Source organism: Eulemur rufifrons, chromosome 7, assembly GCF_041146395.1.
Source record: "Eulemur rufifrons isolate Redbay chromosome 7, OSU_ERuf_1, whole genome shotgun sequence".
Classification (NCBI taxonomy): Eukaryota; Metazoa; Chordata; class Mammalia; order Primates; family Lemuridae; genus Eulemur; species Eulemur rufifrons.
The window spans coordinates 62,713,649-62,729,569 of record NC_090989.1 but is presented as its reverse complement, the minus strand read 5'-3'; the positions used below and the strand labels follow the sequence as shown (position 1 = coordinate 62,729,569).

The following is a 15,921-nucleotide window of genomic DNA, read 5'->3' as shown; positions in this document are numbered from 1 at the left end:
CTTTAAAAGGGTGGATTTTATTGTATGTGAATTATATTCCCCCCCAAAATAAAGGAAAGAAATAAAAACTGAAGGAGTTCATTGCCAGCAGACCTTCCCTGCAAGAAATAAAACTAGTTGTGTAGGAAGGAGAAAAAATAATACAAATCAGAAACTTAGATCCATATAATGAAAGGAAGAGCAGCAGAGAAGGAATAAATGAAGGTAAAATAATCTTTTGTTTTTATTATTTTTAATTGATCTAAAATAACTGTTTATTAAAACAATTAGAGTAAAAATGTATTGGCTGATATGGCACATGGATTATGGAAATAAATGACAGCAATGTTACAGAGAGAGGAGGGAGGAATCGGCAATAATCTGCTATAAGGTACCACCTGCCTTACACATGAGGTGGCATAGTATTATTTGAAGGTGGACTGTGATTATTCTATATGTGTGATCATATACTAGTCTACAAAGAATGCCTCACTAAATTTCAAAGAATAGGTATCGTACAGACAACAATCTCTGAGTACAGTGCAATTGAGTTAGAAGTTATTAATAATTAGAAAATGGGTTAAAATTCCTATATATTTGGAAATTTAGAAACACACTGTTAAATTCACATAGGTTCAAAAATCATACTGGATATTTTCTGATATTAGAAATTGAGAATAATGACAAACACTACTTATCAAAACTAATGGAATGCAGCAAAAATCAGTGTTTAGAAGGAAATGTTTAGCCTAAAATACTTATATAAATCTTATCAGTGCCTAAAATTGATGAGCTGCATGTCTAATTTAAGTTAGGAAGAGCTATAAAACAAACCCAGAGAAAGCAGAGACATATAATAAATATAGGAGTGGAAATTAATGCGATTGAAAAAACATATGTGATAGAGAAAATCAACAAATTTAAAAATTCATTGTTTGGAAAAACAATACCAAGAAAAAAAAGCAAGACTCCAGTAAAATTGATTAAGGAAAAAGAGTTAAGGCATACATAAATAATATTACAGATGAAAAAAGTAGACATGAATAAGATAAAACATTTAAAAGATTATAAAACAATACTATCAAAAATCACATGCCAAAATTGAAAAGTTAGGTGAAATGGAATTTCGAAAAAATATATAATTTATTAAAAATAATGCATAAAAATTCCATAAGTTGTAAAGAAATTAAAGTAGTGGTTAAAATTTTTCCCACAAAGAAAACATTAGCCCCAGATGATTTTGTATGTATATTCTATCAAACTGAAGGAACAGATCATCCCAATCTTACTTAGACTCTTCTCAAAAAAGAAAAAAGAAGGACTACTCCCCAGTTCACTTCTGAAGACTTGTATAATTCTAATACCAACCCCATACACAGTCAAAATGAAAAAGAAAAATAAGAAGACCATTTCACTCATGAATATAGAAGCAAAATCCTAATCAACATATTAATAAATCAAATCCAACAATGTATTAAAAATAAGTTAATATACTTTGACCAAGGCAGTTCATCCCACGTGTGGGAGGATAGACTGATATATGTAAAAAACTATAAATGTTACTATAATAAGTGTAAAAGATAAAAGTATATGTAATTACCCCACAAGATGCAGATTAAACATTTGATAAAATTCAACATAAGCAAAGAATAAAACCTTTAGTGAATTAGGAATAGAAGGGAACTACCATAACCTAATAAAAAGAACATGGCAAAAAATCTTACAGAAAGTGAGAGAATGATGAACACAGCTTCAGGATGGGTACAGGAAGTCGGGGGTAGAGGAAGGATGTGGAAAAGAACCACATAGATATATGGAAATTATTGTCAAGGTCCTAATTTTTAAGTTGAATGTAGGTTCCCACTGATTCTTATTATGTTAGTAAAATCAGCTGAACAAACAAACATAGATGGGCCAGCAGTGAGAGTATGTCATAAACCAGTGGGTCTCAAAGTGTTCCTGGACCAGCAGCATCAGCATCACCTGGAAACTTGTAAAAAAAAATGCAAATACTCCAGCCCCACCCAGATCTACTGAATCCGAAACTTTGGGGGTGGGGCTCAGCCACATGTGTTTTAACAAGCTCTCCATGTGACTCTGATGCACGGGAAAGATTGAGTACTGCTATCATAAACCACAGACTCTAAGCACCCAAGTACGTTCACCTATAGCTCAATTAGCAAAACAAAAAGCCCAGCAGGTGGATGCTGTGGAGCCGGTTCACGGGGAAGCCAGCACACTCTCTCCTCTCGCTGAGTTTTAAACTAGATGAGAAAGTTGAACATGACTCTCTTTCTTTATGATGCCCTGATAACAAATATAAAAGGGAGAAAATGAGATCTATTATTAATACAACTATTAACACCAACACTAATTCCTAATACTAGAAACTTGCTACACCCAGTATAGTGTCAAATTTTATTATATACATCTAAAGTTGGAAACACTTTCAGAAAGTAATATGACTTCTGCTAATGGGGAAAATAACCTCCAAGAGGTTTTCCTACAATTTGAAATGAGGGAAAAAACCCACATTGACTCAGCACAGCATGGGCAACCTCTAGGACAGAAAAGTCTAAAGAGGAGAAAGAATGTAAGGTTGTATGTTAGACCCACTGGACACTACTGCCCAAGATAAAGTGTAATTTTTAGAATGTAGGATTTCTGTGTAAAAATCACACTAGAAGCATCTTGTCTTCCAGATAATAATTATACCTGATGAACCTCTGCCAATTCACAGTCAAACCTTGCTGTCCTCTTCAGAAAACCAGATTTGGTGGTAATGACTTTTAATTTTGGAGGTCTGATTCGAGGTTGTGTCACAAAATCTGGGAGACTTGACTCAAGTTCGACTAATCCTATAGGAAGGAAGTATATGCTTTTAGTATCCAGTGCTTACACGTTTATCATTTTTAAAGTATACTGTTAATTTTAGTAGCTGTTTGCCAAGTGGTTTCATTAGAGTTGTTGATGGGGTATGTCTCATATGATAGAATGAATCATCCTTGAAATGTATAGCACATTTCTGTATAATTAACTCATGTTCTCAGTGACTTAGACTATAAAATGAGAAATGCATTCTAAAATGAAAATATTGCCTTTACAAAAAAGTAGTAATTCCAAAATAAAAATCAACAGAAAACTAATGATTCTACAATACATGGTGCCACTATTCTAAAGTAGAGGTCACCAATGTATTATATTCTGCTCTGATGGCCAGTCAGAGCTACAAGTTCAATAGTGTAACCATCGATGCATGATCTTGGCCACATGATGCTTCAACCTGTCAACTGCAATTAAATAATTTAAATAAGGCTCTCTTGGACTTCATAAAAGGATAACTCTCCATGAACTCGTCCCCTGGTTCTCTATTCCCTTGCCCACTAGTTTATTGACATTTCTTTTTAGTAAAGGGCTGATTTCATTATACATTTCTTGTTTGCTTCATAACCCTGGTATAAAATTTTTTGCTATTTCATTCTTGTATAACTTTGATTAGTAGTGACATTAAATATTTTTAATATGTACTAGCTAACTGAATTTACTACCTAAATTGGTCTATAGTGTGTCCATTTATTTATTTGGGTCCTAGTAATTTTTATTGCTTTGTATGAACTCTTATTAATAATAATATTAAACCTGTTCACTGCTGTTTATTGCAAATATTTTTGTTTAGCTTTTAGTCTAAAATTCCATATTTTATATATTTAATTTCCATTTCTAAGATAACCCTCTCATACTAGACTTCTAATTATGTAGATTGCTTACCTTCATAGGTGTTGAGATAGTGATTTTTTACTACAAAGTCCTCTGAGTTGTTGTCTGGGAAACGACCAAGACGAGACAGAGGTCCATAGACCTGTGACGCATAATCAGAATAGTCCTTGATGATATTTCTTCTCTCCAATTTCCCTTCTATATTCTTTCCCTTTCCTACAAGTTTTCTGATTGCTGAAATAAAACAAACCTCCATGACGATTTCCAAAATGTAGCTCTGAATTATCCAAAGGCAGAATAGTAAACCAATTCTAGTGTGATTCACAGGGAAGCTGCTGAAATGAATGAATTTCATGATGACTCACCACAGCCAGAATGTAACGCTAAAAACAGAGGTCTACCATCTGGGTGGCCCAGATTGCCATGAGACAAGCAGCAGTGACAGAAGCTAAATTAGCTAGTGTCCTCAATTGGTACTCATCAAAAATCTTTTATAACTGCATTCCAAGCTCCAGGCCAAAAGAGGTATTCAATAAAACTTTGTTAAATGAATGAAACTCAAAGTAACTAGAAAATACATGTTCAGTGGAGAACTAGGGGAAGTGTTCTCCCCTGAAAGAATAATAAAAAGAGAAGATTACAGGTTCATCTTGGCTAACACCAGAATAAGCCACAAGATGTCCCAGCTTACAGCCTTCAAAATTATTTGACATTTAGAAGGAAAAGGCTCAATGGTGCACATTCGCAGTACACTCATCTGAAGAGTCATGCTTACTACCTCCACCTGCTGCTTTTCTTTCAAATACCATCACAGACCCCACTTCATGTTGACGGCTCTACATCATGCACTTTCAGCGGGTGTAAAATCACATCACAAGAGTGTGAAGTCATATTGCGAGAGGGGGCTTGCTGCCGCTGCCACCTTGTGCATGTCACTCATATTTGATCCTCAGTGCTTTTGTGTGTGACTTGGGGTTTTAGAATTAGGTAGAAATAGTTTACATTTTATTATTAATCTACAAAAGTTAGTCAAATCCATCATTAGTTATGTCAAGGACTGAAAAGAAAACGTGTTGGCAATATTTAAATGGTGAATACCTAGCAGCTAGTTAAGTTAAAAGCTCTTTGCTCATATCAAGAAAAAGTTAAAAGTTAATTTTACTAAAAATAATTTTTTAATAACAATATAATAATTGCTAGAGAAATAACAGTTTTGAATGTTTTTAAAATGTGATTATATTGCTAATAAAGGTATGTAAATAAATAGCTAATTTACATATGTAATTGATACAATTTTTATAAGTAAATAAATTACATTAAGTTTCTTGGCAAATAAAGCTACAACATTTAGTTAAATGTTAATAACTTAAATTTTTCTGTATAAATTTTAACTGAAATTTTTAATTTAGTCATTTGTAATCCTGCACAAAAAGAGTAAACCATATGCTTCCTCTTTTTAGGTATAAAGTACAAATATATGTACAGTACATAAACATATATACACAATATATCTGGGGTATTAAAATTTCATGGAAGGGAGTTATTAGGAAAAAGGACATCTAAAATATCTGCTTTAGTAGACAATAATGAAAAAAGATTGAGTAACAGGGCTCTTTATCCAAGGCATCGGCCCTAGAATATGGGGAATCCAACACCTACACACACACACACACACACACTGTATCCATAATGTCAATAACTTGACTACCTGTTACAACATTGTCACTTGATTTTCTTAGTAAGGGATTCTCCTCCACTCTTCTATCTTTGAGAAATGACTCATCTCTCATCCCTTACCTATTTGATACAACAGGACCAAAACAGAATTATACCATAGTTAAATCAGGTCTGGTCAAACATCCAAAGCAAAGCCCACTTTTCCACTTTCTTTCCTGCTCATTCCACACCATTACCTGATACATATGAATGCCGGATCTGGGCTATTTTTGCCTCTTTTGCTTCCTGCAGTTTAGACCACTGGGCATTCAACTTCTTCATGTTCACTTCATTCTGATTCTCTTCACGCTTCCTTAGCAGCTCTTTTAGAACTTCCAGGCGAATCTCCTGCAGTCTTCAAGTAAATTACAAAACATAAAGAAGTGTATGGTATCTCAAACAGATGGCAAGGGGGCAGCTGCCACAGACAGGGTCTTCTCTGTGGGCTGGTATCATGTTCATGTATTGTTAAAAGGCCACTCCAGCAAAAGTACGACAAATGAATTGGGGCTAGGTGGGGGGAATCAATAGAGACTAGGAAGATAGATGGGTGTCATTCTGAAGGATGAAGAAGAGTGTGCCAGGCAGATGGACCTATAGGAACAAGAGGTTTGTTCACAGTTCCAGGCCAAGTGGTATCCCTAGAGGGTTAAGTAACGAGAGAGTGAAGAGGAAGGAGGTTCTGGGATGCTAGCTTAAGGAGTCAATGTGAAAATGCCAGTGCCTGGCACATGGTAGGTATTCAGTAAATCTTTGTTTCCTTTCCCCTCACCTTCAATCTGTTCTCCTTGGGCCACCTTTCTCACATGCATCCAATCATGCAAAGGTGACTTCAAAATCTGTACCTCTAGCCCAGACACTTCTGAACCAGAATTTCTGTCTACTTGAATCTCCAGCTGTCCTTTGATGATCTCAAAAAACCCCACTCATTTTATTCCCCCAGAAGTCTACCCCCCTCTTACACCTTCTTCCCTCTGCTAACGATTGCTCCTCGGAAACACTTCTTACACTCCCCAGCTCGTGTTTTTGTCATCTCGCCCCTACTTGGACTCCTTGCTGCTAGTCTCTCTTCCTTCTCATCTTTGTTCCACACAGCTGGCAAGCTTTCCCTTCCTAAAATGGAGATTTGAGCATGAATTTCACTCCTACTTAAACATTTATACATTAATTTATTCACTCACCCATTTGTCAAATATTTACTAAGTGACCACCAAATGCCAGGCAGGAACAATGATGTGCAGGATAGAAGCACTGCTCTAGTGGAACAGGCATACACCGCAACGTTTCCACACAGGGAGACAGATGCCAGGCAACAAGAGTGAAAAGACTTCTGTGGGCAGAGGGGGAAGGGAAGGGGAAGGTGGGAAAGGTTTCCTTAGAGAAGGTGTTAGCTTAGCAGAGTCCTTGGATAAACCAGAACTGGGATGTGCCACATTGACAAGGGGGACACAAGGCCTCAGCAGAGGGAGCTGAATGTTCGACTCCAAAGGCCTGGAGATAGAGCCAACACGGCACACCAGCAGGGCTTCCCAGGCCAAATATACATGACAGGCGAGGGAGTAGTGACAAATGAGCGTGGAGAGATGGGTCCTTTTAAAACGAAGCCACACACCCACAGTCACCTTTCTCTCTAGGGTTAGAAATACCAGGTTCAGTTCTAAACTTCACCACTGACCTCAGTTTCTCCAGTTGCAAAATGGAGAGAATAATAGTATCTTCCTCATAAGATTGTTGTTGTATATGTTAACGCAATGAGTTAATGTACACAAAATGCTAGAACAGTAGTTCCCCAACTTAAGCATGCATCAGAATACTCTGGAGGGCCGGTTCTGACACAGGTTGCCGGGCCCCAGCCCCTGATTCATTAGGTCTGGGATGGCTTCTGAGAATTCGCATTTCCAACAAGCTCCCACGTAACGCCGATGCTGCTGGTCTGTGGAACTGCTGACTTTTCTCTGGCACATAATAAACACGCTGTAAGTGTCCCACGTTTTATAGGTATCTTCATCATCATCATCACCGATATTGTTGTCCACCTGATGGCTTTCATACTCGTCCTTCAACACCCAGCTCAGGGGCCACCTCCTCTCAGTGGTTTTCCCAAATCACCTGCCTCAAACAGAACGAATTATTCTCCCACCTGGGTTTCCTGGCACTTTGTGCGTAGAGCAGCACATCGCCTGACAGACACTGCCCGAGAAGTGTAGGTCTGAAATCTTTTGCCCCATCCTCTGCCCACTCCCCACCCCAGTAGGCCATAGGAGCTCTGTCAGGGCACAGCAGTTTCCTGTTCATCTGTTTCCCCAACCCAGAGCACAGAGTTCAGCGCATAGAAGGCATTTACAATGCGCTTATTAAAAGTACTCTCAATTTAACAAATGTATTCACTTTCCCAGGTGATGCCTTCACTCTAGCCAGGTACATGTTCAATATCTTTAATGCCTTCTGAAAAGACATGACCTCTGCAAAGTACAGCAATACATTGAAATTTCTGCAGGCAAAATTGTGTATCTGATGCCTGATTTACCCCAACACTATTTTCTTTTCTTTTTTTTTTTATAGCTTTAATTTTTATTTCAGCATATTATGGGGGTACAAAAGTTTAGGTTATGTATATTGCCATCGCCCCCACCCCGAGTCAGAGCTTCAAGCGTGTCCATCCCCTAGACTGTGCGCATCGCACTCATTATGTATGTATGCACCCATCCCCTCCCCCCCACATCTGCCCAACACACGATTAATGTTATTCCTAAATGTGCTCTTAGGTGATGATCAGTGAACCAATTTGATGGTGAGTACATGTGGTGCTTATTTTTCCATTCTTGGGACACTTCACTTAGAATGGGTTCCAGCTCTATCCAGGATAATACAAGAGGTGCTATATCACCATTGTTTCTTATAGCTGAGTAGTACTCCATGGTATACATATACCACATTTTATTAATCCACTCATGTATTGATGGGCACTTGGTTTGTTTCCACAACTTTGCTATTGTGAATTGTGCTGCTATAAACATTCGGGTGTACATGTATTTTTTTATAGAATGTCTTTTGTTCTTTTGGGTAGAAGCCCAATAATGGGATTGCTGGATCAAATGGTAGGTCTACCTGTATCTGTTTAAGGTATCTCCATATTGCTTTCCACAGAGGTTGCACTAGTTTGCAGTCCAACACTATTTTCTATTGCAAGCTTTTGTCAAAACATCCCATAGTCTGGATTTGGGCTTAACATGAAGGTATGGCAAAATAATAATAATAACAATGACATATTCTGAATTCAGCACCAAGCTGAGTCCCTGGCTCTCTTGGTCCCTCTCGTGTGTGCAAAAGGCCTTGGTAGCATTGCCATGAGCAATAAAGCACCTCAGCATAGAACAAAGGACAACCGCACCAAGTGCCCTTCCTTTTTTTCTTCTTAGAAAGTTATAATTTTTTGGTTCTCATATTTTTTATCATTTCTACATATAAGCAACAACCTCATTACTGAAAACATATCAATTAAAATGATTAAAACTCAGCCTGAACTACTGCAGCATATTGCTATTTATGCATATTGTTATGCATGTTGTTAAGTTCACCTCTTAATGGAAGAATCCCACAATCTATCTTGTAAATAGGAAATGCCCCACCAGCTCCTGCTAGAACCCAAGGTGTACTGCCTATGAATCCACTGTTGGGAGAGTAAGAGCTAGGACTAGCTTTGAGCTGTTTGGTGGGATGTGAAGAAAGACCAGGGCTAGGGACAGTGGCACTGGCAAGGAACACAAAGGGACAGACTGAAAGATGCTTTGCAAAAATCAGTGGGATTCTGTGACAGTCTAGATAGATACTAAAGGGAAAAGGGAAGAGAAGGATCAGAGATATCCTTGAAGACTTGTTCAAATCTGGGTTTCATGCTGAACTTCCTCATACACAAAGAGGGCATGATATATTCTTATGTTATTGGAGAGAAAAATTATAGAGAGCTTCTATACCACATCAGAATTGTGTGATTGCTCCCCAAAGAACCAGAAACCCAATTTCCTATCTCTACAGGTTGAAGATTGCTGGGTTTTGTTTTGTTTTGTTTCATTTTGTTTTTTTGAGATGGGGTCTGGCTATGTTGTCCAGGCTGCGGTCATGAACTCCTGGGTTCAAGCAATCCTCCCCACATAGCTTCCCAAGTAGCTGGAACTATATGTGTGGACTACCAAGCCTGGCTGAGGATTGTTTTTAAACCCAAACATTTAGGAAGATGCTTTGCAGATAAAAAGTATTAACATTACTCCCATCAGCACAGGAACAATTGTCTGGGTGACAGAGAACCTACTTTTCAATCTCCTGCTCTCTGAAGGCCCACTCCTTCCTCTCCATCGCATTCATCATCCTCCTCCTCTTCTCAAACTGGGAGGTGTCACTCAGAGGGGGAAGAGTGGCTTCCCAAGCACGCTTCTCCCGGGCTCGTTCTATCATCTCCACCTCAGCCTGTCCTGCTGGGAGACCTCGACCTGGAGGATGAAAGCAGCACATCTCAGAAACAAATGGGCAAACCCACGTACCTGCCAGTATATAACTTACTCCCTTTCAGTTCTTATTCTCTTCTGTAAATCCAAGGGTTATGATAGGATAAAATGATGTTAGGGAACACCTACAGATGTGCCTCGCAGCTTGTGTCATCTGTGCCCTGCACTGCCTCTTGTTAGCGATGGAGCCATAAGACATTTTAATCCATCTGAGATGTAAGATGCTGGAAAGAGTGGTCCAAGTGCCTACTGAATAATCACACCTTGGAATGCCCTGTAAGGAACAAATGTACATTTTGAAATATAAGGAAATATCTAAGTCCTAAGGTGGTGATGATGAGCGCTAGGGAATTTGCTGGACAAAGGTAAAAAATACTTTTTTTTTTTTATAGCAGATAATGAAGAAACGAATCATCAGTTGAGAATTCATCACGTTTGGGGAGGTGGGTGAGGCCATTGGTTATGTCTCCTGACCAGCTTGGAGACACTGGCTGAGGCTAACTCTATTCAACCTCCCTGGACCAAGTTTTGGGGATCCAGCCATGCTCAGTGCCTAATACCTCTAAATGTAGCCTTATTTACTGCATCATCTTTCTGGGACCAAAAGTGGGTAAAAGAAATGAAGGGTCTGGAATAAGTGTCCTATCTTATCACTGAACCCCAATAAACCAAACTTTGTTTTATTTTTATTTTAAAATATAATTATACAGACAAGTACAAAGAATTGTAAATAACAAGGTCATATTTCTACCACATCCAATGAGCTACTTCTAAATTTTTGCTTTATTCGTTTCAGATCTTTTGTAACATCTGTGCTTTTAAAAAGCAAATAAATAAGAGTTCACTGTCTCTTGTTTTTAAAATTACGACATTGGAGAAAAGGCTAAAAGTTCTCCTATACTCTACCTACTCATTCTAATAATTTTCCCAGAAGCAGTCACAAAGATGCATTTAGTGGGCATACTATCAATTCATTTTTTTAACTTTTATATATATGTATAAAGAAATGAATAAACTCCTATACAAAATACCATCTATATGTGTGTATCTATATGTGTGTATTTATTATTTAGAGTATTGTGTGTAGGGTTTTTCTTAGTAATTAAAAGAACAAAAAGTATGAAAATGATACCATAAATACTCATATTTAACAACTATACACATTTTGTTATATACACTTTACCTTTCTAATAGAAGAAATTAAAGTATTATAAACGAAGTTAATGTTCCTTTTAACCACCACATTGAACCCCATTCTCTTCTCTCCTCTCCCAAAGTAAACTCAAAAGGGAAACTAGAGCTCTCCTTCTAGTGGTCTTACTATTTTATATACAGACTTATGTATCTATGAATCACAAGACTAGTAAAAGTTAACATTACTTAAGCATTTAAAATATGCCAAACACTGTTATAATTCATTTAATCCTCAACAAATCCCTAATATATAAATACAATTATCCCTAGTTTAAAAATGAAGAGACTGAAGACCTAAAGGGTTAAGTAACCTGCACAAGGTTATAGATAGTAAGTGGTGGAAATCAGGGATTTGAACATGGCAGTCTGAGCCTTGGGTTCTTATGCACTATGGTATATTCCCTCTCTAATAAAAACAAGTATGAGCCAAAAATGGACTATATATGAATAAAATACAGTATTATCTTTATTTAATATGTATATACATGTTTCTGTACTGCAGGTGTCATTCAGCAACTTGCTTTTTTCCACTCGATATTGTTTTGAAGACCTAGCCACACTTAGACATACACATCTAGTTTCCTTCTTCCACTACGGGGTTTTATTACAATTTAAGCTGTCTTCTCAAATGGACATTTAAATTAGAAATCTTCTGAATACACATAATACTGCAACAAGCATTCTTGTACTGGTCTCATTGTACCAATATGTGAGTTTCTCTAGGATTCCTAGAAGTGGAAATGCTAGAGTCTAGCAGCTAAATCATAAAATATGATCATTTTTAATTCTGGATATTGCTAAATATACTCTCTGACGTATATTTTTGCTCTTGCCTTCTGAGATGCCCTGATGGTTCCTCTCCCCTGTCCATGCTTCCTCACTTCCTCCCACATTGCATCTGCCCAATCTCAGCTGCTTTTTGCAGCCCTTACAAATATTTAGTAGTTCATGGATTACATATATTTTTTAGTTTCACTGAAAATAGAGTTTGTGGGAGTTTTGTTGTTCTTGTTGCTTTTGTATAATTTCTGGGAAGAGAAGAGGAAAGTTGCTAACTTACCCAGGCATAGTTATATTGGGAGTAGGGATCTGGATTAGAATTGCTTGAAGGTATAAATTATTTGGAGGAGAAATCATATCTACTCAAGCATGAGTTTTCTTATTAATAAACATGATATGTCTCTTTTTTTATCAAATCTTTATATGCTTAAAGAACAACTTATAATTTCGCCATAAATGCCTTGCATGTGTTTTTATTAAGTAATTTCCTAGGTACTTTGTTATTTGTTGCTACTGTGAATGTGATGCTTCCCAATAATTTTTCTAACTGGCATTCCATTGTGTGAATATATTATATTTTAGTCATCCATTCTATGGTTGAGGGACATTTGGGTTGTTTTCAGATTGAATTTATTGTGAATAGTGCTGCTATGAGTATTCTTGTACATGTCTTTCAGTGAACACTCATATGCATTTCTGTTAGTATTTAATGGAATTATGTACTCACTTTTCTTTGGTATATAGCTAGGAATGACATTACTGGAACGTAGGTATAAGCACATTATATAAATATAAATTAATTTACTTAATCCTTATAATATCCAATGAGATAGTTACTTTTATTATGCATGAAAATGTCTTTATTTTACCTTCATTCTTGAATAATAGTTTGTCTGGTAAAAGAATTCTAGGTTTGCAATCATTTTCCCACAGCACCTTTAAGATAATACTACAAAATGTCAATCTGGGTTTTTTTTTTCCTTTGTGGGTAATCTGACTTTTCTCTATAGTAGCTTTTACAATTTTTTCTTTTTCTTTTATTAGTAGGTATGAATTTGTAAAGGTTTATCCTGTTTTGTACTCGATGGAATTTTTCATTGTGAAGGCTCATGTCTTTCTTTAGTTCTGGGAAATTCTCACTTTATTTCAAACTTTATAGTTTTCCTTCCCAATGATTCCAACTGGTTCTTTTTCATGGCTCCCATTTTTGTTTTCAGCATTGCTATTTTCCCTTTAGCTCTTTCAGAACATAAAAAGTACTTCCTGCGTCCTTTTCAGATTGCTCCATTTGCTTCATTTACTCTGAAACTTATTCTTCCATATCCTTTACTTTTTGTGGACTATTCCTGGTGTCCTTGCTCCTAGGGTGCTCTGTGGTTCTTGCGTTGAGATCAACTGCAGATTTCTCTCATAGACCCTGCCTGGTCAGTAGCACCCTTTGACAAGGCAAGAGGGGCTCTTTCTTGACCTCATTCTTTAGAGTGCTGCCCATTACCATAGGGTGAGAAGTCCAAGGGACCATGCCCACCTGGAGCTACTTCTACCCTTAGAGACCTGAAAAATCCTTGCACAAATGGCCCCAAGCCTGCTTCCAAAGTCTACATGGGCCTCTTCTCAGGATTCAGATTCCTGATGGCATACTATATGCTGCTGTTTATTCATTCTTAAGTCCAAGGTGTGGCCAAATGACAGCTGTTTGTAGGGATGTGTGAACAGAGATTGGATAAAAGGGCCAGGGTGATCATATGCATGCATAACAGGCCCCTCACAATGTAGAACAGAGCCAGGGTGGGAAGAGAAAAGGATAGTCCACTGGTAGGCTCTTACCTTGCTACCATATTCCAGCACAGAATCCCAAGGAGACTAAGAGTTTGAAATTTAAACTTGTCTTTTTAGTTTCTTATAAAGGTATACTTGTGAGAAAAAAGCACATATTTTACTTAACAGATATTAGCTTGATTTATTATTTTATTCATTCATTTATTTATTTATTTATTTTTTTTGAGACAGAGTCTCACTCTGTTGCCCGGGCTAGAGTGAGTGCCATGGCATCAGTCTAGCTCACAGCAACCTCAAACTCCTGGACTTAAGCGATCCTACTGCCTCAGCCTCCCGAGTAGCTGGGACTACAGGCATGCGCCACCATGCCCGGCTAATTTTTTGTATATATATATTTTAGTTGTCCATATAATTTCTTTCTATTTTTAGTAGAGACAGGGTCTCACTCTTGCTCAGGATGGTCTCGAACTCCTGACCTCAAGCGATCCACCCGCTTCGGCCTCCCAGAGTGCTAGGATTACAGGCGTGAGCCACCGCGCCCGGCCTATTTTATTTATTTATTTATTTGAGACAGAGTCTCGCTCTGTCACCTGGGCTGGAGTGCAGTAATATTGTCATAGCTCACTGCAACTTCACACTCCTGGGCTCAAGCGATTCTCCTGCCTCAGCCTCCCAAGTAGCTGGGACTGTAGGTGCGCCCCACCACACCTGGCTTATTTTTCTATTTTTTGTAGAGATGGGGTCTTGCCCTTGCTCAGGCTGGTCTCAAACTTCTGGTCTCAAGCAATCCTCCTACCTCAGCCTCCCAGAGTACTAGGATTATAGGCGTAAGCCACCACGCCTGGCCTGATTCATTTAATATAATTTTTAAATATCTGTACACATGGTATGTGGGCCTCGCTTTGAGCCCCAGGGCCTCACAAATGGTAGGAGTGGGCCTGACTCATAGGTGCTTTTACTGATACTTTAACCTCATTTCTGCCTAGGGCAGGGCACCAGATAAGGTTTTTTGCCTAGTGAAATATTTCTGAGCCCAGAGTGAAGCTCTGGTCCTTCTGCTGCTTAATGCTAACTATCATACCACGAGGTAAAGTCCAAGGCCCCAGGTGGGAGTGCCTGACTCAGCTCTGGCTATAATCTTAAACCGGTAGGCACCAGGCTTCAGTCCCATCTATGTGCAGGAGAAAGGCTCTGGCCCCTCCAGTTCAGGCAGGTAGGTTGGATCTGCCATTCACAGGCCCTGCTCACCACCACATCTTCCCAGCCATTTCTTTCTTTTAGGAAAAAGTCTCAGTTTCTACATTATGAATAGTTTCTTTCTTGGTTTTTAAATGTGGGTATGAGTTTATTAATTTTTTCTATATTTTTATGTATTAAGAGTACTAAGGGAAAATTTTCATATTTTTAATTTGTCATCTAGACCTGAAAGTAGAGCCCCTGTTTTAAAGTGTGGGTATTGAAAATGCTTAATCAGAATTCCTAGAGTGAGACAGGATACAGGAATGAAAGCTAAAGCTCAGATGTGAACATCTGCATTGCCTAGGATAAAGACTTGATCACAGCTATTCATTACAACGTGAGGGAAAGCAATCTCATTTTAATAAAAATCATTACAGTGTACCAACTATCTCCGTGACCTTTTAGGAGTTAGTTAACCTCTCTGGTACTCAGTTTTCCCAGCTACAATCAAGTGAATTCAATAAGTTAATTTCTAATAATTTCCAAAGGCACTGTCTCAATGATTTTTTATAGTTGCACATAATATAGGTCTACGCCAGATTTTATTACATTTGAAGAGTGAATTTCTGAGCCTGAAAGATATCTAGCATTTCAGAGATAATAGCAAAAGAAATCATTCAAATCATCCAATAAAAATGTAAGGGAGCTTTGATAAATTATAAAATATTTTGGCAAACTGAGATAACATTATTATATACATAGGAATGTGCATTCAGTATTATACATTTAAAAATGTTTATGTATAAAGAAGTATGACTGATCAATGAAAAGGAGTTGATTTACTAGGAGTAACAAGTGAGAGGAGAGAGGTGAGCAGTCAGCAAAACAACCATATTGAGCTGAAATATTAATATAACTTCAGCTTCAGGGATAGAGCACAGCAAATCACTTACAATAAAAAGGGAATATCTCTGTTTGACCATGAGTCTATGAAGTTGTTGAACTGAGCAAGACACTTTAAACAGCAACAGTGTAACCCACAGTTGCCTGTCTATGGGTCACTTCAACAGCATGC

General features: G+C 37.8%; 1 protein-coding gene across 3 annotated transcripts in view; it reads right to left on the bottom strand.

Moving 5' to 3' along the window:
* The window catches only part of CFAP91 (cilia and flagella associated protein 91), a 52,909-nt gene that overhangs the window by 23,942 nt on the left and 13,046 nt on the right, over window positions 1-15,921 (bottom strand). For all 3 annotated transcript variants that reach the window (XM_069472672.1, XM_069472673.1, XM_069472674.1), the window contains 4 exons: window positions 9,722-9,899; window positions 5,610-5,767; window positions 3,748-3,930; window positions 2,695-2,837 (listed from right to left, as the gene is read on the bottom strand). In XM_069472672.1, coding sequence (XP_069328773.1) covers window positions 2,695-2,837; window positions 3,748-3,930; window positions 5,610-5,767; window positions 9,722-9,899 — 662 coding nt within the window. The remainder of the gene's footprint in view (window positions 1-2,694; window positions 2,838-3,747; window positions 3,931-5,609; window positions 5,768-9,721; window positions 9,900-15,921) is intronic.